General features: G+C 42.2%; 1 protein-coding gene across 1 annotated transcript in view; it reads left to right on the top strand.

Annotated features, from left to right (window-relative positions):
- Positions 1-24366, top strand: part of Arl15 (ADP ribosylation factor like GTPase 15) — a 365525-nt gene extending 341159 nt beyond the window's left edge. The window contains exon 5 of the mRNA XM_028784212.1: positions 23289-24366. Coding sequence (XP_028640045.1) covers positions 23289-23441 — 153 coding nt within the window. The 3' untranslated portion in view covers positions 23442-24366. The remainder of the gene's footprint in view (positions 1-23288) is intronic.
- The last annotated feature ends 1180 nt before the right edge of the window (positions 24367-25546 follow it).

The raw sequence follows: 25546 nt of genomic DNA, 5'->3' as shown, positions 1-25546 counted from the left end.
AACTGAAGTAAACCAACAAGAGCAGCTGGGATGGAAATCTCTTGCTGGTTGGGTCATAAAAGTACAAGCTCATAGAAGGAACAGATTTTCCTAGAACAACGTAGATATTGTTAAAACTGTTTAATGATATATGTTAGGTTATAATTTTCTATATCCTTTTTCTATTATATTCTAATAGTCTATGAATTGTATCAGCTCTTGAATGCACTTGTGACTTTGCTTAAAGGTAAATCCCACACCCTGGAAATGCCCGTGATCTTTCACATACACCTGCAACACACCTTCTCAGAGTTTTCCTCCTCTGCCCTGGCAGCCTGTAAGTCCTTTAAAGCCTGGTTGTCTGTCCACAGCATAGTGCCTGGTACATAGTGAGGATCTCAGCCAGCTGAATAAATAAAAAGAGAGATGATCTGCCTGTCTCTTAAGGAGACTTTGCCTTGCTGTAGCTTGGTGTGACTAGTTCTGGGTTCCAGCATCTTTTTCCAAAGAACAAGGGCAAAACAGAGAAGAGAGGACTATAGTCCTCACCTCTTTTTCTTAGTAGTTGTTTCAGAGAGCCCTCGCTGGGCATCTGGTCCACACAGATCCTGCTCCAGATGTGGAGTTAGCCAAGAGAGTGAGAGGGCATGCTTTGCGAACAGCTCTCTGAGACCTAAAATCTTCCTTCCTTCTGGAAAATGCACGCCTAGTAAGGGGGTGGGAAAGGAATCAAAGGAGGCATAGACATGGGCTGAGTAAACCATCTGTGCTTAACGGAAGGGACATCAAAGGAAGGGGACAAATGAGAGCAGAAAGAGGTTCCTCAATGGGTCTGTTGGGTAAGTAGCAACTGAGGCACAAAAATTAATACATGGCACACTGGGGAGATAGCAAGCACTCTGGGACACTGGGTGGCTAAGTAGTAGGACAGAGGCTTTTCGGCTAGAGGTGTTTTTCTTAGAGCTTGCTTCCCAAGTTGGATTGCCAGTAGTTGGAGGGGAGAGTCTTTTTCTTCCCCTTTTCGTGTGTCTATTGGAAGTTTCCCTCGGAGAAGGTAATCAGGAACATTGACAGATTTCATGATTGTTCTACACACAGTAGACTGCATCCTCATTTCCGTGTCCTGGCCACTCACTGGGGTCGGGACGTAATGAAATATCAGAAACACCAAGAAGAAAGGACAAGAAGAAAAGGATAAAGATGAAAAGTTCATGTTGTATAAACCCTCAGGAGCTGTGAGTTTGTGAGAAGTGATCGTGTGTGTGTGTGTGTGTGTGTGTGTGTGTTTGTGTGTGTGTGTGTGTGTGATATCAATGGTTGCCATGAAGAACTAGAGAAGGAAACCTCTTCAGCTGTAGTTGTTGAGCACAAAAAGTGGCATTGGAGTTGGGTCTTCAGCAAGACTGTTTCTAGTCGTGTTGATGGAAGAGGAGGGAAGGTGCCAGCACTTTTCTAAGCACTTTATATATCTGCAAATGAACTCTGGAAGGTAGGTATTATTCTTTTATTTTTAGGTATTACAATAATTATTATTATGCCCTAATTTAGAACCAAAAGACTTAGAGCAGTTAAGGAACTTACCCAAAGTCAAACATCACTTAAGTGGTAAAGTGGGAACCTGAGTATAGATGGCTTGACCTCTGATCCAGTTAACAATGGCAGTGGAAGTCACTATCCCAAATAGTCCCAACAGTGATCACCCACTCGAAGTCAGGGAGAAGGCCCTAAAAAAGTGCCTTGAACAAAGAACACAGGGTTGATGAAGGCAGTCAGATTTGAGGGATTGCCTGTACTCTACTTGGCTGGAACGTTAGAAGAACAAGAACTTCGTGAAAGATGGCCACCCTGTTGTGTAGTATAGACCCATGGTCCATCTTTCAAGTTCTTTCCATCACTGACAAGCATACCAGATGATAAAATTACTGGATTTTCCTATATGAGTAGTCTGTCTTTTATCACTAAAACATAAGGGCCAGGGGTCTAAAATTATTCTGCTTTCTTCCCTGCTGTGTTGTGAGCTTTCTGGAGGGTATGTAGCATTAAATCCAAGTCACCCAGAGCTCCACAACCTTCTAACAATTTCTGGCATCTTGGGGACTCATGTCGTATATGGGCAGCCACCAGTGAACCCAGACTGTGTCCCAGGAGTCAGGTGCTAGAGTGTCTAGTGTTGCCCTGTGGGAAATGGGTTGCCTCAGTGATTGTCATGAAGAAGCCCAAAGGTAGAAACAAGCTTCTGTGGAATGCTCTCAAAGATGAGTTGCTGATCTGGATTGCTTTTTGTTTTGGACATAGAAGCTAGGTCTCATTCCACCATTATACCTGACGTTGTATGCTGTCGTTTCATTTTCTGCTTTTAGAGACTGAGCTTCATATAGCCGAGGCTAGCCTTAAGCTCATTGGAGCTTACTTTGAACACCACCTCTTTCTGCCTCCACTTCTCAAATGCTAGCTAGTCTTACAGGCTGGTCCAATGATAACAGGCTCTGTTTTACTGTGTGTAATCATTGCTCTTTGACTGAGACACACTGCTTTGTTGTTGGGACTATTTTATCATGTCCCATGCAGACTGACGATGCGTTCACCACATCTCAACTCCTGCTCTGTAGTTTTGATAGTCTTTAACCTTGCTAACCTCAGAGTCCTTTTGAAATGAGAGTAGAAGCCCCTTCCTGAATGACGTGAGGGTCTATGAGTTGATATATTGTTTTAAGTCTTAATATAGCACTGGCATTTAGACGTGATTTCCAGAAGGATTTCTTGGAAAAGAAGATAGGAAGAGAGTAAAGGCAGATGCTAGTTCTCTCATCGAGTTTAGTCAGAGTCCTACAGCAAACTGGGCTCTAGCTTTGCCCCCTTTAGACTTCCCTTCACCATCCTGGAAAATGATTTTGGAGTATCATTAGAGTTGATTGACTGGTGTTATTAAAAATGCCTGCTGATCTCTGATGTGTTGAAGATAGAACTGGAGAACTGGGCAGTTCAGCTAAAATCCTAGTTCCGTATGACACGGGTGTGTGTGTGTGTGTGTGTGTGTGTGTGTGTGTGCAAACTGTTAACCACAGAAGAGAAGAACCACGCCTGATACAAAGCCATCCCAAGCATCCTTTGCTTAAATAACAAGACAATTGATCAGCCTGCTAGATTTGCTAAAAGTGCTTTGCTTTTTGTAAGACTTTTTTTTTCTTTCTGCAGTACATAAGCACCTAATCCTAAAATACATTTCAATTGAGTTTCTTACAATGAAATGACTCTGTTAAAACTAGAATCTGTACCCCACAGTGAGAATATTGTCAAACACCTTTAAGCTCCTAAAATAGTAGGACTATCTCCAGACAAGCCTCAGCTGGTGGGTGGGGGGTCGGGGGAGGGCTTGGTGTGGTGCTCTGTTAAGTGGTTATGGCCAGCGAAGCTATGACCACATACTAGTGCTCAAAGCCAGGCAGAGATTCGGCCCTGCTCATGTCTGACTGGCCCACTACTTCTTTCTACAAAGACTTGCAAGTGACTTCATAAGAAAATAGTGACCAAAAACATAACACATTCCCACTGTCTGTCTGTCTGTCTGTCTCTCTCTCTCTCTCTCTCTCTCTCTCTCTCTCTCTCCTCTCTCTCTCTCTCCCCCTCCCTCCCTCTCTCTCTCTGTCTCTCTCTCTCTGTCTCTCGGTCTCTCTCTCTCTCTCTCTCTCTGTGTGTGTGTGTGTGTGTGTGTCTCTGTGTGTGTGTTACTGGGTATTAAACCTAGGGGCCCTGCTTCCTAGGCTATGTTTTCCTGTGGACCCATATTCCTAGCCCAGGAAAGACATTGTAAGAACACCAACTCTGGAAGGACAGTTCCGCTATTCCAGTTGAGTTTCATGTTTAGTGCCCTGAACTTGGGGGAAAATAAAGGAGCCAAAGAATCATGATCTCTGACATTCTTCTCTTTATAGGAAAAGAGGGTAGATTTATCTTCAAAGGAAAATGAAAGCACAATTCTATCAGTATTTCTTCCCAGGGGAGACACTGAATAATCTAATGAGGGGTCTGTGACAAAAATCCCACATTCAATGTTGTTCTGGGTCTTTTTTTTTAGTTAGGCACAAATTATTATTAGACTTGATATCAAACATAAGCCATAGTGGGGAGAAATTCAACAAATTGAACATCACCAAAATGAGTAGGCACGACATTCTGTCACTTGGCCAATGAACATCAGTTGTCATCAGAGAAGTGTATGCTCATACACTCCACCACACGTATGGAATGGAACGGGTAGGGTTTATAAAAAGCCTGGGTCCAGATAACTATGAGATACACGACAACTGGAACTTGTCTGTGTTTCTCTTGGGGATGCATAGTGGTGTCACTCTGAACTAAACAGAAATAATTAAGATCCTGGTATTAAAACGCCGTAAGTGGCTGTGTAGCCTTTAGCAGGCTGAACCTGGTGTCATAAAAAGACCATGCAACACCCTATAAAGAAATATCCCTTTGAACAATCTCTTCTAAACCTCCATTCTTGCAAAAGGCAGTCTAGCAAATCAGAGGTTGGGAGGTTTCACTTCCTTCTTGAGGACTGAAGAATTCTGAGGGATTTGGAATTGCCTGAAAGGTTGCCCACCTTCCAGAATACCGTTATGCAGAGTTATTGGCTATTGCTTTCCCATGGGGACAACAAGCACTTATTGGTCTTTCTGCTCTGCGGTGGATGAGTATTGGATATGTCTGCTTGTAGGGTGTTTTTTTTTCTTTAATCCCCTTCCTACTCTTTGGTATATTTGAAAGTATATTTTTACTTTAGTATATTTTTGAGGTATAAAAAGTATAGGCACATATCTCAAGTCCAGTAGTTTAGAAGCATATAAAGAAATGTTAATAATATCTTCTGTCTATATACTCTGTGAAGTTACAACCCAAAGTTATGGGTTTGATGTGGTGACCTCTGCTCAAACGGTTTCCCTAACTGTTCATAGAATATGCACAGACTTACAGGTGTAAGGTTAGTGAGTTCTTGATTAAAGCCATATTTATATTTAGTGGCAAGTAGGAGAAAGTTCCCCTCCAGCTGATTATAGCATGCTTGTTTGTTTTGACATGACAGAAGGGAGGGGTAATGCAGTTAGCACTTCAGAATGTCATAAAACTCTGTACACAGTGTCCTCCACGTCCTGAACCTGGCCAGACTTGATAGAATATGAGAAGTGGGTATTTTTCTGATGATGTCATGTTTCTTCATATTTCAAATTTGTGCTCATAGTACAAGTATAAAGAGGTTTATTAGTTTGGAGACTGACTCCAGTATCAAGTGTGATACATCTTCTATACCAGTGGTTCTCAACCTTCCTAATGCTGTGACCCTTTAATACAGTTCTTCATGTTGTGGTGACCCCCAACCACAAAACTATTTTCATTGCTAGAATGATAATGTAATATTTGATATTCTGGATATCGGATATGGGACCCCTGTGAAAGGGTTGTTTGACCTCCACAGGGGTTGAGACCCACCTTTCTCAAAAGCCAATGGCCACATCCCCTTTCCCATGGGTGCTCACAAGCCTAGTAGTAGTCTTGTCTGTGGTGATACTTCCTGTGGGTATCTATAAGTCTGAAGCAAGATGACTAACTTTTTAAAGAAAGTTCCACCTTATGTGAAAGAGCTTCCGTGACAATGATATTTGAGACATTTCTAGATGTTCCAACCTTTCCAGCTATCACTGGAATACTGTGTGCAGGGAACATTTTCCGTGTTTCCAGGTTATCATTAACCTAAAGACTAAGATTACAGTAAGGAAATACTAAGTCTATCTGTCCCTTTTCTCCATGCCCCATTCTCTTCAGTTTTCTCTTCCTACCCCCAAAAGCCACATACACACGCAGGAAGAGATACACACCGGTGCATAGCATACCTTTCGATGACTTTATTCTCAAACTAGGAAACCAATCATTCTAGGTAGAGTCTGTGTCAGCAAATTGGCCTTGCTGCAAGGGATGTCTAAGGAAGGCTTTAGTATGCCCATTTCACAGATGCAAAAATAGATGAATGTGATGTGTACAAACACAGAAGAGTTCCAAGGCACAGTGGCTACTCAGTAGTTAAGTAAAAAGCAAGTCCCCTGCTGGGAAGCCGTACTTCTTGCTAGCCTCCCGTGTAAGCAAGTACGGTAACCTGGAAAATCCCTGCTCTAGCACATCCAGTCGGTTAATCCCTTCTCTGTCAATCACTTCCATGCAAGCTGAATAGACTATAAATTCGCATTTCTGGAGCCACATGGTCAAAATAGCACTTTATATTCAGTGTGAAATTCTTAAAATGAAACCCAGCTGGCAGATGGGAAGAAATGGAGAGAGGGAATATTGGGTTTGCAAGGGGTTCGTGGTTTTTCCAGAGAGCTTTCCTATGCTTTGTGCAGATATTGGAATATTTTTTAAGCATCTATGATGCAGCACAAATGAGTTTAACCTGGACTGTGTGTCTCATTTGCAATGCTTCATAAAAACCACGAGAAGCATAAGCAGCCCCTCCTCTCCCATTGTCTTGCCTGAAAAGAAATTTTGCTCATTTAGACAACCGTTTTTCAAGTCTTTCATAAGTGCTAGGTAATAAATTGTGTCTTTTGGTGCTTGAAATAATTCCTTGCTTTAGTAACTCAATTTGCGAGAGTGCAAAGAGCTGTCTCAGCTCCAGTGTGCTTCCACCTCTGTGCAGAACTGCTCAGTCTCTCCTCCACTGCCCATGTCTTTTGCTTTCCTTGGGCTGGGTAGGAAGTATTCAAGTATCCTTATGACTGAAAGGTCATCGGCCCTGTCACGACCAAGCAAACCCCAGCCTAAAGCATGATGCTTTCTGTCACCGTTCACTTCCTGTGACTCTCCATTCCCGGCTGAAGGGCACCAGAGAGCAGTGCAGCCAGTGGCCAGGTTGCTGCAAGTCTGCCATCTGTGGCATTGTATAAGAAGTCAGATACAAGTATTTCAGCAGCTGCAAGAGATTTCAGATTTCCCAGATGTTTGATGAAAACTCTTGTTTCGTTTAACTGCTAAGAATGTGCAGCTTATGGGTGTTGTCGGTCTGGATGAAAAGCTGGGAGTCAAATGAGAGAGAATGTGTTTCTCCAATACAGATTTCTCCAGAGCCACGTTTTTCTTTTCACGTGAAAGAATACATGAAAAGCGGGCACCCAAAGTTTACAAATCTGTTTCAAAAATCCGAGTCCTTTATGCTTAAACAGGATAAAGACAAGCTTTCAGATAACTCCTACGTTGAAAATAACACTTGTGAGCACATAGCATTATGTGCCTCTTCTTTGCATTAATGTATGTTTCCTTCATATTGATACCTACCCTGCATGTGCTTTGAAAAAACTGATGATATGCACAAACTGCATGTTCTTGTTCTGCCGTTTAACAGGTTTAGTTTTCAAGCTATATCGTAGAATCATCACTTTACAAATGGAAAAGTTTAAGGAATTGTAGTCATTTTGAATTAATAGAAAGCACTAAAATCCCGTTACTTAACGAATTCTAAGCATGGAAGATGCTGATGCAAGCCATTAGTTAAAAAATAAATAATAAATAAATAAACCATGGGGCAATTTTCCTCATTGATATGTGTACTTTGTGGTTCTCTTTCTGTTTCTGCTCCCCTCCCAAAATAGGCATAAGTTCTAGTTAGAAAGCATCATTTCAAGGCTAGACAGTAGTGGCGCACGGCTTTAACCCCAGCACTCAAGCGGCAGAGGCAAGTGGATCTCTGAGTTCTAGGATAGCCTGGTCTACACAGAGAAACCCTGTCTCCAAACAAAAGAAAGAAAAGAAACACTGTTTCATGCAGGATAATTAAACGTTTACTAAGGCGGTATTCATCTGTGGGACTGAGGGCTGTGTGTGTGTGTGTGTGTGTGTGTGTGTGTGTGTGTGTGTGTGGTGTTTGAGCATTTTAATTTCATCTCCTTAGACTTCCCTTCACCAAAGGGTTTGAGGTGACAGACACGAGTATCGATTCTGACAGTGGACATGTTTTCGTATAGCACCCTGTACATGAGACTGCCATGGGTGTTAATGACTTCCCTTCTGAGAAAGCTTTTGATTCAGACACGATGAGAAGTGTGCTTGGCAGTCCAGGGCTGTGAGTACACAGCAGCCCACTGGCCTCCTCTCAACTGATAGTTGAACAGTTAGTTAGTCAAGTGTGGGTGCAGCTGGGAGTGTGATGCTCTAAGATCAATCACTAAAGCCCTGGGTTCCTTTCCCAGCATTGGAGAAAATAGAAAAAGAAAAGAATTAGTTAAAATGGGAAGTTATTTTAACTTAGACATACAAATAACACTAATCTTTTTATACTGGGTCGAAGGGTTTTCCTGAATGCTGGACCACGAATGTGAGCTCTGTGTTCTGTTTCTAACACTGTATAGAGCATGGCCATTCTCCTCTGATGTTCGGCTTTCTGTTTCTTTAAAATAAAACCAAGAGATAAACATACTCAAAGCAATCTTTCCTTCCAGTCCTTTATCAGTTTTGGAAAATGTCTTACTGAAATCTAATTCAATAGCAGTTTGTTTTTAATTCGTTGGCTTCATGACGTTCTTTGAATACCTTCCATTTAATTTTTCATAGAAATAGACATTATCTCCTGGAGTTCATATTTCATCTGTTGGCATCACATTAATTAAGCTACTTAATGATAAGAACAAGCATGATTGCCGTGAGAATTGTGAAGCAACTTGGGGAGCAGACATGGTAGAAAAACAGTCCTCCAGTCGTGAGCGTCTGCCATGATTTTGCATGGCCTGTCAAAACGCACTGTGTGGGAGGCTTCAAGCATCGTCTTGTACTGGGACAATGGAGACTCAGCTAACCCTAGATGATTAAGAGGGAGCTAATCAACAAAGCCTTTATTCTAACTGTGCATTGTTTTTAAATTAACCAAAGATTGTCCTTACCTGTGATGGCTTTGTATTTCACCGTCACTCTCTTAAATTAGTCATGCGGCCGATATCAGTGCTTCACTGCCTTCGTTCTTTCAAGTCATCTGACGTAACTCACTCCATATCTACCAGTCTTTTCCATTATTATGTAAGACTTGTTCTAAGTCATTTCTGTTGTCCCCTAGCCAGAAGCAGTGACTGTGTAGTAGATCATAGCAGTTTTCGTGCAGTAGTAGTTACAGTCTGGTTTGATGTATACAGACTTGACTCTGCTGGTATTGACTCTGTTGATTATTCACTTTGAACAAAAGGAGCCAGAGGGTGGGAACCATTGGTTGTACTGTTGGCTCCGCGCTGTCTACTCTTCCAGTTCAGATCCTAAATCCCATCACTTCAGGGAAGATCCTAATGGTTCCTGCCACTCAACCAAGACCTGAATTCCTCCCATGACCTTTGTTCTTTGAATTTTGATGACTGATTTCTCAGCCTTAGCATTGTTTTGGTTTTGAGGGATGGAACATTCTTTGTTGAGGGGAGGGGGTGATCTCCCTGTGGAATTTATAGCAATAACACTGGTTTGGACCCACTAGAACCCTCTCCCCTGTACCCTTTCCCCCCATTGTGGCAGCCAGTTCCATCCCTAGACATTACTGAACATCCCCTGAGACCTGTGATTACTTCTCCTCTTTCCATGATTGATAATTAGTGGCTTCAACCTACTGTAGCGTGATGAGGATCCCAGACCACACGAACAGTACTGTGGGACATACAGCCCGTGACTTTTTGTTCCTTCCTCTCTGGTGTTCTCTTTATGTTTATGGTAATGATCTCCAGACTTGCCTTTCACAGGCTTTAAGCTGAGTTCAACTGATCCTGTGTAGGGTTTAGGCTAAAATCCCTCAGAATGGAGTATCACTTAGCTTTTCTTGCTTTGGGCCGCCTGTAAGCCTCCTCCTAAGCTCATCTTTTTTTCTAAGCTGCCAGGATATGAGGCTCCTGGCGGAGTTGCCAGCAGGGAAAGAAATTCTCTCCCCATGACTGACAGCATGGCCCTTAGTTTCAAGAGCATGTGTTACCTGGGCCCCTTGGTCAGATGTGTTGTTCAGAGGTTGGCAAACCTTCTGCCTCCACCCCTACCCTGATTTGCCATGCCTTCCTATTCAACATTTCCTCACAGTGTTTCTTTCCATCGTGGCTCCTTGCTGTTGCCAGATGACGAACTGCTGACAGGAATACCCCTAGAATACTGCTAGATCTGGACAGTGCCCTTGGCACCATCCGCTAGCAGCCGAGCAACTCATGGCTTGCCATATTTGTCTCCCACTTAAGGCCCAAGAATTTAAATCGGCCTCAACATCTGAATGTTGTCTTGTGAAACCAGAGCGCTGCCATAGTGCCCCAGGCCAATATTGACCATGTGCATTTGGATCCCACATATTACACAGACTTGCTGTTGCTGTTGCTTTCTCGTGCCCAACACCTCAGTGGGCACCTCATCCTTTATGAAAACCGGATAAAGTTGAAAATAGAAACCATTGTTTTTGAGAAATTTTGTGCATGCAATAATTCTGTCGCTGTAGATTAACTATGTCTGTTGCCTTATATACTGTTGAGTCAGAGAATCCTCTGTGTTGGGGAGCTGACAGGGGTTCGGTGAACCAATTTAGGGCTGGCAAATTTAGATAAGCAAAGAAAATAGACCCAAAACAGTCAAAGCTTATCCTTTGGGTTGTGTAAGAGCAACTGGTTAGTGTCTGTTTGTAGTGTAGTGCTCTGTAATCTAGCAAGCTGAATATGAGGCATAGCCAGAAATCTATTATAGTATGCAATAAACATTTAAGAAAGATCAAAAAAAGAAATAGGTCCAGGAATTGTCATTCACGGGTCAGCTAACATCAAATGACACAGAGAGTTTTATAAAATGAATCTTTGAGAGAACAAATGTGTTGTTCTCTGTGACAAAGGGTGAATATGAAAAATACTGTGTATGTTTCCTTCTCCTTCTTCTCATGCTGTTTGACACAAGCAAAGGTTATGGTGGGAAAGAAGTGTTTTTTGCAATACAAAACATAGACTCAGAACTGCAGTGCCTTCAGAACGCATCTGGCAAGCCAAGTGAAGCTTCCAGCAGCCAAAGGGACATAATGTTGACCCATCTCAGCTACTGAGGCAGACATCACTGGTGGTAATTGATGAGTTGTTTTTCTTTTTCAAGTCTCCACCCCCAGCCCCTTCAACTTCATAAAATATAAAACTCATATCTTTAGCCTGCATTTTATAATACCAGGATATCCAGCCAGCCAGCCATTTCAATATGCACAGTTAATGGCTATTAAGTTTAAAAAAAAAAAACTTAAAAGAATCAATTTCACGGTGACTGCATCTAGTTAAGCAAGTCATTTAAGCAACGTTTTACTCGTGTGTAGCAGACCATTTTATAAGTTACTGATAGCTTTACAAGCCTGCGTTTCAGACAAGCTAATTGGTTGTCTCTGATATGTGTTTGGGGCTTTCGCTCATTAATTCCCTTTCCTGTCTAGTACGCACTTGATGAGCTCCCGTACATACAGGTAAGACTCTTAAACAGCCTCGTTGTACTGCCAGGAAAAAGTTTTTCAGAGATTCTTAACCGTATCTGCCTTCTTAAGTAAAGGTCAATTATAATCGAAAAGGATCCCAAACAAGAAAGAATCATGTTTATAATATCCCAAAAGTGTTTGGTACCAAGACTGAGTGCCCTTCTGCAAGGGCACAAAATAGAGGGATCACAGGAAGGAGGGAGAGACCAGAAGAAAACAACATGGGGCTGAGCTTGGCTGCTTCTGTAATTAATGGTGTTATAGATCGTTATTGAAAGGGCTGCCCGCACCTGCATGCAAAGACAAGCCCGCTACCCGGCTCCCCCTTTAGTCAGTGCTTTCCATTCTGAGATAAGAATCGGACGCTTTGTTTGGACACAGATTAAAGGAATAGCTCAGAACACAAGTGTTCTATTGGTCATAGATTTTTGGAGTGGCTCTCTTTTCCATGATAGGTTGTTTACTTTCCTGTTTGCAAAACAACCCGTTGCAGCTGCCTGTGGGCATGTGTGTAATAGAGTTTAAACCAATTAGACCTACAGTTTTGAAACTGTTTATGAGATCAGCCTTCTGCGTGAAGCCTTGATTAATTAGAGCGGGAACTCTCTCTGATATTCGTCTGCTGTCACTTTCGTGTGGGGGTGAAGTACGAGACCTGGTCTGCTGCCTCCTTCATGGCCATTCAGCTCTTGATGTCCGTTTTATTTTAAAAGAGATAAATGCACATCTTCTGGGTGCAGCAGTATAGTAGGTACCTAAGAGAGAACAGAACATTTTTTTTTTCATTGTCTGTACCCAAGGACCTAAGGCCCATCACATATGAAAAGTGTACAGGAGAATTAGCCAAATCTGTGTTATCATCTTTGAAAATGGAGTTTGCCACAAACTTGAATAGACGTTCTATCCTATCAAGCCTGGTATCCTCTGACATTAGTTTATACAGGAATTATTTATAATGCTGGGTATAATGAAAACAACTCTTAGAACTGAAGAGCTCATAGGCTGTGGACCTTAACCATGGGATTCAGAGCCTATTACTCAACCAGAATTACTTTTCTGCAGTTCCTTGGGCTTACTCTTCCTTCATTTTACAACCCTGTGCTCAAACGTTCTATCTGAGCTTCATTTGTTATGCCCAATAGCTGCTGGCAGCTCCCAGAGCCCTTCCTTGAGCATTCATATCCTGCCATAACTACTTACTAGCCAAACCTTGCCTTGATAGCCTTATAAATCTCTGAGCCCACTTGGTTTCCTCTACCAAGGTGTATTTCCATTTTGTGAACTACTGGAATGGGATCCTTGGTCCTTGAACACACACAATTCTTCAGGTAATTCAAATACGGGGCTAGATGTGAGCAGTTGACTATCTCTAAAATATGGAACTGGTTAAATATACATAGTGGGGAAAGCTGTTAGGCAGGTCCTCTGTCTGCAGCCTGTAAACTTAGGGCTCCTGTATGTACTCTGAGTGAAAAACAAATTCTTTAACATATTGAATTTTATATCTTACTGTATGCCCTTAGTGCTAGTGAATATAGAAATCCCAAGCTGTGCACAAAATACAGGTGCCCAATTTTTTATACTAATAAGAGATACGAGTCTTAAAAAATAACATGAAAGGAAAATAGAACTTCTCAATGTGCTCAAATCAGTCAACAAAAGAGATTAAAACAGAATCATATGGCTGTGTGATCCAAGAAAATAACATTTAATGTGAAAGATAGAAGGTTCAGTTTCCTCCAAGAGTATAGCCCTTGATAAGTTGACCACACTCCAGTGGAAGGCCACAGATCAAAGAATTTTTGACTAGCACAAACTGGCCTTGATTGGGGTAGGGACAAACTAGGGTGGGAAGGGAGAGTGGAGTTAGATCTGGGAAGGTAAATAGGATCAAAACACTTTGTGCAAAATTATCAGAGGACTAATTAAAATATAAAAAAGAATAGAGAAAGAAACAAAAAGAAGTTGGCTCAACTTTAAGAATCTAAGGAAAAGAGCAATCTAAAGTCAAAGCAAGTAGGAGGAAAAACAAGAAAAATGAGCCTGGAATTAAATGGAATGCAGATTAGGAAAACACTAGAGAAACCTAGGATTCCCTGGGATACCATGGGAAAGAGAACTGGCTCCCATAAGTTGTACTCTGACCCCCACATGGAGGGCACAGCAATCATGTACACATATGGGTATGTACATGCACGTACACACATGCACACACACACACATACACACTCACACACACACATCCCACAATTCCCAATACTAGCAAATAAGTCCAGCAACATATATATATAATATTTGTGTGACCAAGTTGATTTTTATGTCAGGAATGCAAGGCTGCTCTCATACAGAACACAATCCATATTGTCAGAAAAGATGCAGAAGCATTTGGCCACGTAAACTGAACATAAAACCTCAGTCATTTCACTCATAGAAAAGATATAGGGGAAAGGAAAATGTATCTCTACAAAAATGTGGATACCTTTCATGTCAACATCATTCCCAATAGCCAGAAAGTGGAACTAACCCAAATGTCTCTCAGCTAATGACAGGATCAATGAAGTGAGACCTGTCGTGCCCTGGAATATGATTCAGCCATCAAAACGAGAGCAGGACACAGGACAATGTATGTGTGTATCACAAAACACTGAAAGAAGCCAGTCACAAAGTCACTCACACAGTGTGTGTGGCCTTGTGTGTGTGAAATACTCAGAACTTGCAAAGCTTTAACGGAAAAAGCAAATTATAACCTCTCAGGGACGTGCTGAAACAGGAGCTGAGATATGACTGCCAATAAGGAGTTTCTTTTCTAGGTGGAATATTCTAGACCTAGTGATGTTTATTTCATGGCTGTGTGAATATGAGTGAGAGAGAGGGAGAGGGAGAGGAAGAGAGAAAATACTTTAGATAGGAGAAATTACCAAAGTATATATCAATAAAAGATAGCACAATATCTGTAAATCCAAATGTAAATAAGTTTGCTAAAGGATATTAGAGTCCAACCAAGTAGTGAAGGCAATTAGAATTTTCAGAGAAAGTGTCCACTTATCGAATTTATAATATTCTAGAATTTGATAGTCATTGAATAATTTGACTGAAAAAAACTTTAAAGGTTCTCAACTACTTAAGGATATTTTGATCACTACACATTCTAGATGTTTTAAAAGGATATTCACTAAATGTATTGAATTGATAAAATGTCACAATACTTCTTTATAAGTGAACCTAGTCTTACAGCTACCCTGAATTTAAAAGGCTTATGAATTAATACTAGAATTTTAAATTGACTACCAAATGTTCAAAAAAAGAAACCCTAGGCTTTAGATAGTGTACATTAATAAATTATATATTCCTTCTAAAACTGCAAAAAGAGGTAGCTAGTATTTCTGTGTACTAAGAGCCATCCATAAAGAACGCCAAAACCCTCAAGGTGACAGATGACAAGACTGTTGAATACAGTACAGTGTATTAATAGGGGACTTGGCAGAAAGTCCCTGTACCCTGGATAGTTCCTGTGGCCTCTTAGAGCTATGGTCTCTACATGAAGACCAACCAGACTGAACAGAAAAAGGAATTAAAATATAGCTTTGCTTAGAGACGGCCAACCTGCAAGCTCCACTCCAGCTCCCATACCTGACATCATACCTGGAGCCTTGGCCATGTTGAGAACAGCAAATTTTCCCATCCCAGTGACGTGTGAGTCCAAGTGAGGAAGAAGTGGTCCAACAGGATCAGATCAAACCATCCCACAAGCTTGTTACACAGACCACGGACTCCTGTGCTTACCTGTTGCAAAGAGCTCAAAGCGGGACGGTCCAAGCCAGAGCTTGGACAGCGAACATTCCAGGCTGTGTGACATGCTGTCTGTCTCTGTGGCAATTACCCAAATTTGCAGTTGTAGCATAAAAGCGGCCATAGATAATATGTAAGTGAGCGAGCATGCCCTCTTCCAGTAAAACTTTATTTATAAGGAATTCATGGTGCCTGGGTGTGGGACTGATGATCCACCAGCTGCCGCCTCTGCCGCTGCCACCACCACCCCCAATGGTTTTTTTTCTATACCTCTAAGGTCTCCTGTCGAGATAATAGGACTTCAGCCATGTTTTAAAAGATGTTGGGCTGGGGAAAAGCACAGTGGTTCAAATCTCGACTGTCAGCACTGGACGGGCAGAGGCAGGTGGGTCTCTACAGTTTGAGACCAATCTGGTCTGTGTAATGAGTTTTAGGCCAGCCAGAGCTACCAAGCAAAGCCCTGCCTTTAAAAGGGTCTTGTGGGGAGTTGAGGGAGGGCAGGAACCTATAAGCTAATCCTTTCCATCTGTGGGTAGAAGAGGCTCCGTGTAGAAGCAGGAGTTTCAGCAAAGGTCTGCAGGCTGGAATCCCTGAAGGTTGCGGAGGTTGGATACTGCGAGGATAGGGGAGGAGCTTCGAATACCAGAATACTAAATCACTTCTGTCAGTCTGTGGAGACCAGAAGCAACCTACCTACCTTTGCCTCATGCATGGTAATCTAATAAGCAGGGTTTTTGTTGTTGTTGTTGTTGTTGTTGTTTGTTTCTTTGTTTTTTTTTTGTTTTTTTTTTAATAAAACAAGCCCTCAGGCTTGTTGTTTAAAAAATGGAGGTGGTTTGTGCTATACTTCTAGATTAGCAGATTAAGCACATCTGGTAATGCCAATCAGCTCTGACTTCTACCAACAAAGAAGTGAGATCATTGTCTTTGGCCATTCTGGGACATGCTAAGTTTCCCTGTGCAATGGGAAACTGGGTTTCTATATAATTATTGTTCTAACGTATAACAACATCCTGTACACAACAGAGGTTACTGGCTTGGGAAGGAGACGTATAAGAAAGGCAAGGTTTACTCACAGGTAATAACCTTAAGTCATCTGTCTGGCTTGTGCTCAGTCCAAGGTCAGGCAGCTGCACTGAACGTGAGCTTCCTTAAGAAGCTGTATCGTGAGCACAGGACACACAGTCCTCTTGAAACCGAGCTTTCACTCCCTGCGTCCATTCCCATACATAGTAACGCTGAGCTGAGGAGACATCAGTAGTCACTTTCTGCTCCTCGTTAGTACGCAGTAAGAAGTGAGTGTCCGTTCTGTGCAATATCATTGGGAATGTTGCATATGGATTTTGATTGTATTATTTATTTATGTCCTTAATGACATATTTAGTGCCTTTCTAAGGATTTCAAGATCCTTCGAGCAGTACATCCAAAGGAGGCCAGCTGTGCAGCTCTCTGGACCAACCTTTCTTTGAACAAGCTGCCAACAATGTACTCTGAAGAAGCTTAAATGATATCCCGCCACTATCTCCAGACTTATCCTGGAGCCACAGTTCTCTCTGGCTCTGGTGAAGGTTACAGTGTAAGCCAGGAGCTCCCAGTATCAAGGCAGCAGAGATAGAGAAGCCCCTTAGCAAGCACACAGACAAAGTTGTGTTTTTTTCAATGGGTAACAGGTTAGCAGCTGACTCTAGGAAGGAAAAGAGAAAGACTGCTGGCGAGTTGCATTTGAAGATTTTGGGGGTCTAAGAATACTGCAAAGCATTGATGATTTCATGACTTAGGTAGTTCACCATCTTCATCCTCAGAGCTGCAGAGAGAAGACACACGGTCAGCTGTTTCTAGTCCTGGTTCTAACAGCCCCCAGCATGTGACTCAGGAGGAAATTTACAAGGAACACTAAAAAAGGTTTTCCCTGTCATTACAACAGGTTCATCTACTGAAGAGATGAAAGCCAGGGGCCAGGGTAGAGATGAACAAACTCCTGTTCCTTCCTTAACAGTCATGGGAAAGGCCCAGCAAATTTGCAGTCAATGCAGGTCCTCTTGACGGCTTAGAAATTGGAGCAAAGAGATTAAGGTCATATATCCCTATCTGAGAAACGCCTGTTAAGGGGTGTGAGTACAGCTCGGGGCTAGAGGACTTCCCTAGCATATGCAAGACTCACAGTTTGCCTCCTGTTACCAGATTAGAACAAAACAGACAAACAGCAAAAGAAACCACCTACAGTGGCCAGTTCATGTATTTAAAATTATAGGAAAACAGTAAGGGGTTCCATCAAGATGACTAACTCAGTTGCATTTCCAGCTAGCCTGTACCTCTATATACAAAGCCCACAACTGCAGCTTTTGGTTTTGTGTTTGTTTTGTGAGACAAGGCTTCTCTATGTAGTCCATAAGTAAGCCTGGGACTCTCTGGGTAGACTAAGCTGGCCTTGAACTCACAGAGTTTCACCTGCCTCTGCTTCCTGAGAGGTAGGATTAAAGATGTGTGTCACCATACCAGGCACAGGCTGGAGTTCATTCTCCAAGCCTTCGGGTTCTGAGGTCTTCATTCTGTCAACAGCATTAACAGCTGATCTACCAATGTTGGTTTCCAGAGATGAGAAAAAATCTGCTCCTAGTTCTCAAGTCTCTTTAGTAGCCCCCTAATAGAATGCTTATCAAATGGCTTCCCATAATGTAAGAGCTCATCTGAATAACGCTCTCGCCTTCTATTTGAGTCAGCTGTTTTTCTTGCTTCTGGTTGAAGGATAGTCACAGAGCAGGGACGAATGAGAAGCCCTTTGGAAACTACATGCTACTAACTGGCCGTTTGTGATCACTGAGAAGCCCAGGCCTGGAGCGATAGCCTGCAGTCCCATGAGTCTAGAAGGGCTGGAGACAGAAATCCAGCCAAGCTGTTGCTGCTTCTGCTTGGGATTCTGTCTCACAGTTTTACCTCCGTTCTGCCTCCTCCGTCACTGCAGACAGCACACTGGCATGGGTGGTTTGTCATAGCACACTTCCACTGCCTTTGCACAGCCTCTTCAGTCTTGCACAAGGGATGGTAGGTGTGTGAATGAAGTTTTCCAGGAAACTAGCCTGTACAATCTAAAATACCAAAGTTGCATAGAATGCCTGAGACCCTCCGCTATAAGCCGTCATGCTATCCACAGACTTAAGAAAAGCCACGTAAAGTCTGCTAGTGTTTCGCAAAGGAGGCACATGTGGTTCTCCTAGATCTGGGGAAGAACAAGAGAGGGAAGTCCTCAGCTTCTATCAGTGGCTGTGGGCAGATATGAAAGGCACCACAGGGGCTAGGTAGACAGCTCTCAACAGGCCAGGTCCACCCAGGAGATGTTTTAGGCATCAGAGGGTGGGATATAGCATCTTTAGCTTTCGCAATTACCAACGGGTGCTTGCGGCGTTTAATTCTCCAGAATGAGAGATGACGTAGTTTGATGAACAGCACGGTCAGTCCCACATGATACGCTGTTCCTCCCTGACTCTGTCTTTAATGTCTAACCACACATTCATGTGGGTCAGAGCTCTGTTTGTAAATAGCCAAGCTCAGAACCTAAATTTATTTCACATAAAACAAAAAGTTAGTCCTGCTCTAGCATTCCCCGCCCCAACCTTGGCTTACCAAAGTATACAAGAGAAAAGTAGGTCGCCCGTGGGCACATACTCCATACATGTCTTAGTAACAAAAACAGGAAGCAGACAGTTTATCACTGTAAGTATAAGGACGTTTGCAGGTGTTAAAGAAAGAAAGGTCAATGATTAGACTTAGGAACTTCTAAAAATTTAGTCAGAGAAATTCAAAATAAAATATATTAGAGGGAAATAAATGAGGGTCAACATCCTCCCAATCGAATCTGTAACCCTGGAACCTAGGAAAGACTGTCTTAGGGCTTCACTACTGAAGGAAAGGTAATGGCCATGCCCAGCCCTGGGAAAGGGATTCCTGTGGCGTGTGATGTCTCGAGAGTTTAACAGCTGCTACAGCCATTAGCAGCAACGGAACCACCGTGTCTTCTGTTATAAAAAGACTGTGTGGTGGATTCAATGTGTGAATGATGGAATCTGGTCATGCAGATCACCCACCGAGCATCAGAGAGGACAGGCTCTGGTGGCAGAGCTAAAATAGTTTGGCTACTTTTGGTGGCTTTGTTTTTCTATCTCTAGGGTGGACACATGGCTACCGACGAATGCCCACTCTGTGACTATCCCGAAAATAGCTAAATGACCACAGGTTGCCAGGCAGCTGCGTTCTGATGTCACTTCTCCTCCTAACACTTCCAACTGACCGTGACATGTACGCAGCAGGAAAGTGTTTCAAAAGACTTAGGTTCATATTTAGAACTTGTCTCTTAATAAGAAAACAATCTTGAACGGCAAGCCTCCTCTCAAAGGCAACTTCTTCACATTTTAAAGGAAACTCGGATTTAAAGTCATCATTCATGTTGGTCAAACTTTAACGCTGTTCTTTCAAATGATCATCAACATAAAAAGAAAAACACACTGATAATAAGCCAACATGACAGTAACTTTTATTGTAATAATACTGGGGAAGTAAAACCCGAAGTTGGGTTAGGATAAGAAAACAAAATTGAAATGTATTCTGAAGGCATTTAGGATTGGACAGCTTCACAGGCATCATGTTAAGAACTCAAAACCCTGATGGTGAAAAGCTGTGTTCTGACAGTAGACAAACTTAGGTACTCAGCGTCTAGGGATCTGAATCTTGTTTTAAGACTTACATTATAAAGTATATGGAATCCTTCGAATACCAGCTGGGTGGCTGTGGCACCATGAGGTACCCACTTAGGTTACAGTGCTGAAAATCTCAAGTTACTCTACAGTATTTGTCAGCTTAACGCCACTGGGTTCCTCCGTCTGGTGACCACCCTGTCTTCGTAGCTTCCGTTTCCTTCTGTTTAGAAGTCGACGAAACCTACTTTTAGCCATCTTTGCTCTCTTCCAAGTGTGCCCGTGTGACAAACGAACTAGAACTCACTAGGTTTTATGTCTGTCAGAAATCTGAAAGGTGACCAGTTACTTGACGATCATTAAACTCCACATTGTTGTCAAATTAGCTGGAATTTTGCTATAAGGATTAATCTTTGTGGTTTGGTTTGGTTTGGTTCGGTTTGGTTTGGTTCTGGGGTTGTTTTGTTTTATTTTGGTTTGCCTTTCCTTTTTGAGTCAGAGTCTCACTATGTCTTCCTGGATGCTTGACACTCACTGTGTAGAACAATCTGGCCTCAACTCAAATATGTCAGCTTCAGACTTCCGAGTGCTGGGATTAAAGGTGTGGACCACCACGCCACCCAGCTTGAATCTGTGCAATTTTTTAAATGAAACCCTCAGAAGAAATCTTGCTAATGAGATACATTTGCCTACTTAATTGCATTTTATTACTGAATTGCTCATAATCAGTGATCTATTCCAATTATCATCATCATCATCATCGTCGTCATCATCATGATGTTTTTCCAGGTAGGATTTTTCTGTGTAGAACTAGTTGTCCTAGACCAGGACCTAGACCTAGACTCTGTAGTCCAGGCAGGCCTCGAACTCAGAGGTCCACCTGCCTCTGCATCGTGGGGATTAAAGGTGTATGCCCTCAATGTCCCTCCCCAATTACCGTTATTTAAAAGGCTGCCCTTTTGAATTAAGGTACTTCATGTACCAGAATTTGAATATTATCTGTTGATCATCTTCTGGTGGGGAGCATTACTGATCAAACACCAGATTGCTTTATAAGATGGCAGTCCCAATTCCTGGGACTCTAAAGTAGAAGAAGCAAGACAAAGAACTTGGAGTTACACCCTTTGGAGAAGCCCTCTCCTCCTAGCTGTGGTGGTTACTCTATTCCCTACCTATCCTTCTGCAGCCCTCTACCCACCTGCTAACCAAGGGCTCCCCCTGTCAGCTCTCCCCTCTGTGACCAGGATTAGCCTCTGGCATCGGTACTTATTACATAAAGACCTTAAGGTTCTCTTAGAAGGAAACTATTTTCAATATCCAGAAAGGAAAACTCTGAGGATGGAGTTGGGGTGGGTGGGTTCTGTGGTTTGGTTTGGTGTTTTGGAGTGTCGGGTTTTGTTTGTTTTGAACTTTCACATATATCTGTATGTATGTTATATGTATATGCATGTTTACGTATTGTGTGTGGTTCTGGTGAAGGGTTCAGGTCTGACACTGGGGTCTTTCTCAGCCACTGTCTCTCTTATTCGCTGAGGCACATCTTGCGGTTGAACCTAGAACTCAAATTCAGCTAGCCCAGCTCGCCAACGTATTTTAGGGATCCCTTTGTCAGGCTTCTGAGGGTGCTGGAATTATAGGCTGCCACTCCCACCAAGCATTTACACAGGTTCTGGGGATCCAAATGCTGGTCCTCACATGTCTCAGCCAGCACATTACCTGCTTAGCCGTCTCCCCAAACCCCAAGTATTTGTTAATAAGTATGCATTCTCTTTAAATGATTTGTTCAGTATGTTGAATGAAAAAATATTCTGGCCCATTTTCGGAGCCCTCGTTTTCTGATCTATGGATAAAATGAACTGGCATTACTCTTCAGAATTCAAATTAAGAGGGTCCTTCAATTCTCATAGGCTTCTTTAAATGAATGAAAAAGACATTTGTTGTTCATTTGTAACGTGTATAAGAGGACTTTTATGCATGTAGGCTTTTGAGATGGTGTCTCACTATGTTGCCCTGCCTGGCCTAGAAACTCAGCTCACAGGTCAGCCTGCCTCTGCCTCCCGAGTGCTGATAGTAAAGGCGTGTACCAGCCACCATGATCGTCCTTTAAGAGAGGATCTTTCAGAAATACTCTTGAACTATAAATTTTAACATTATTCTCATTTCTAAAGTAGTGCAACATTTGGTAATTTTTAGTCAGACATGGTGATACACTTCTGTACTTCTAGTACACTGGGGTCAGAGGCAGGAGAACTGGCTCCAAGTTTGAGGAGTTCCAGACCAGTCAGCAATAGTGAGACCCTGTTTCAAAAAGCAAAACCAAACAAAAGACAAATACTATGAACAAAGCTCTTTATAGACTTGGGTCTATCTCCTTGCTTGTGAGAGCTGGTTTGGACAGGTGGTTCTTCTGGTAACCGTCATCTGGCCTTTATGATGGCGGAATGAAACATTTGGGAGTAGCAAGAGGTTTCCTGGAAATGTTGCTTGGTGATAAGTATAACGTTTTACTTCAGCCTACTGTGTGCGAATGAGTGAGGGCCAAAAGAACTCTGTACCTTACCCTATCCCTTCAGAGCAATGCACCGGTATTTCTGTGAACCCTAGTAGAGTAAAACGGATTCAGTCAGGGGTTGGATCTTCCACTCCCAGCAAATCCAGGACCAGAAAGGCAGGAGCAGGCCTGAGAGATGCTGTGCAAATGTGTAAATCCATTACTTTATCTAAATGTTTCTGTGGATGCTCGAACACCTGTCCCTGTAGCTCCTATCCTTTCTTCCAGAAGATCTTTTCCTGGCCCTCAGCAGTGTCCATTGGAAATTTAAGGGAGAAAGTAAGATCACTGACATTGAGGTTTTGTCGGTTTTGTTTTGATTTGGGGTTTTAGTTTTTGGGTTTGTCGTTGTTGTTGTTTGTTTGTTTGTTATGTGCTCCGTGCTCCAGACAGCTGTCCTAAGAATTTTATAGGATCCATACTTTTTCAGCAGTCTGAGACAGCAAGTATTACATTGCTAGCAATGGGTAGAGTAAATGGGATCTCTGTGGTGTTCTCTTGTGTTTCTCCCTGTACCATGGTATCTGTAATTCTTTCGCAGACTTCATAAGAACTTCCATGTGGTTGAGTGTAAAGTTTGAAGAAGTGGCTTGCAACCTGCACCTAAAGAAATCACTCCCAGGTTATAACATATAACCCTGTTAAAGCCAGCTATGGACTGAAAGTCTTAGAAATGCCTGACTGTTTATATAAATTCCACTTACTACACAACAACCCTGTCCCCCTCATCACTTAGGATCTTGGTACGAAAAAAGTCCTGGTATAATTATTAACATAGCTCTCTTTTCCTCTTCAGATCAAAAAGTATTTTGAACTTGAACCCCTGGCTCGTGGGAAACGCTGGATTCTGCAGCCCTGCTCTCTGGATGATGTGGACGCACTGAAGGACAGCTTCTCCCAGCTCATAAACTTGTTAGAAGAAAAAGACCATGAGGCCATGAGAATGTGAGACCTGACACAAAAGTTCCAGGAAAGCCTTGAACCCAACATGTTCGGTCCCCATCCAGATTCCGTGTTGGTGTCGAGACTGGCCTGGCTTCGGTATCTGTTTTCCTCTAGCTATTTCAGACTTTCATCTCTCTATTACCGTGACTATTTTGTGAGTCAGGTGGATTATCATCGGCATTAACGTCAAGTACACACTACTGAGAGAGAATTGATTCTCTGTTTACCACTAGTTATCTTCACCGCATGTCTCTTCCTCCTGTTGGTCTGAGAATCTCTTCTCTGCTTTGTGCTAAAGTGATTGGAACTCACCGCTCATGGAAATGAAACCCCTTCTGAAGACCTCAGAAAGTCTCACATGTCTTCGCTAACTTTCCTGGACTTGGGATTGGAGGATTCTATCTGAGACTCCACACAATGTATATGCCATGGACATTTCCATGATCTCTTAGGGGTTGGAGTTTTTACATTTTATTTTATCTCGTCTGGTTTTCATATTATTTTCTTGTGTGTGTGAGGATATTGACTTTGTAGGCTGAGTGGAAAATGGCCACCCCAAACTTCACCTAATCATCTTCTCTTAATACCGGCTCTGAAAGATCTAGAAAGGAGGCATGCAAGAATTGCTTGATCCTGCCTGCAGCTGTGTCCCCTTCCTTAGAAGGAGGACATCCTAGCTGAAGGAGTGGGAGCCAATTTAGGCAAGAACAGGCATCACTAATTTGAATTTGATCAACTCCTCAAATATTTCTTAATGGAGTCATTAGTCTACATAAAACTGAGGTGTAACATAAGCATTTGCCATTCCTAAAAATCAGAAATATTTGAATGAAATCTGGAAAATGGCTTTTCAAATAATAAACATAACAGGCCAAAGTATAATTCTCGGTTAAGACTTAAGCTGGCATGGCTTTGATGAAGCTCAAAGACGAACCTCATTATTTATTCATCAAATGCTAATATCTTTTAGGGGAGTCTTCTCAGGCCTCCATTTAGTAGTTAAAGGTCTGTCAGTATTTTTATTATAAACCTCTATTTTCAGGGGTGTCAATGTGCCCTTAGAGTATGCTGGGCTACAGCAAATAAAGAGACTCGGTCTTTGAAACTAATTTTTTTCCACTTAATTTAAATGATAAAATTGCCTAGAATAAAATGTACAGTTTTAGTAAGATTTAGCACCTCTGACCTTTTCTAAATCAAGACTAATCTATGAATATTCAGGTTCACAGATGAAATATTCTTTGGCATATCCTGTAGACACTTGACCACTCATTAAAATACTAAGTGGCCAAATGATAGAAAACTGCTCCCTACGCGCAAGCAATAAAAAACATGTCTGTCATTTTTAGGTAGTGTAGACTGATACCCAGATGCCACTGACTAAATGCCATATTTATCACAGGGTGACAGGAAACCTTGTGACTCTCCAGAGGATAGTCCTTAGACCCCTCACAGCGCTCAAATGCAGTATTTGTGATTTCATCCTGTAAATGGATTTTTAATAAAAACAACCCCACACTTCTTTAAGCCTTTTTAAATATATATATACACGACTTGGACCAGAGAAGGACCCATGATGATTCATTTTGTCTAAAGTATCCTTGAATATTTTTAAAACCATGTGATGATCCATGGGCAGCACAAATCTTTAATCCTCATGACCAGTTGCACAATTCCTGTTTTTATTTTGTCCTCTCGTGCTTATCTTCCGTGAAAATAAATAAATAAATGATTCTTTTTTTTTTTTCAGGCTTTGCTCTCCCTGCAAGTTCATTAAATGTAGAATGTTGTCTTTTGAAGATCCTGTGGCTGAGTGCTCCTCGCCATCTGTTAAATGACTTCCCGTTGTCTGTGTGTGTTCATGTGCGCCAGCGATGGGCTTCTCCACAGCCCCGAGACTGTCTGAGGCGTCGCAGCCGTCAGAATGAAAACATTATCAATCAGTACCCAACAACAGCTGTTTTTGACAAGTTTCTGTCTGACGCCTAATGCTTTACAACTGTCAATAAGGCTCTTTCTTTGTCTAGCAGGTCGCAGCGCGATGTCTTACTGCTTCCTCTTGGCATCCTGGACTCTGTAACCGTAGAATTTGCTGTGTTTGGGAAATCC

The sequence above is a fragment of the Grammomys surdaster genome, unplaced genomic scaffold (assembly GCF_004785775.1).
Source record: "Grammomys surdaster isolate TR1022 unplaced genomic scaffold, NIH_TR_1.0 99, whole genome shotgun sequence".
Lineage (NCBI taxonomy): Eukaryota > Metazoa > Chordata > Mammalia > Rodentia > Muridae > Grammomys > Grammomys surdaster.
Note: the sequence above shows the minus strand (reverse complement) of the source record. Positions and strands in the feature narration are given on the sequence as shown.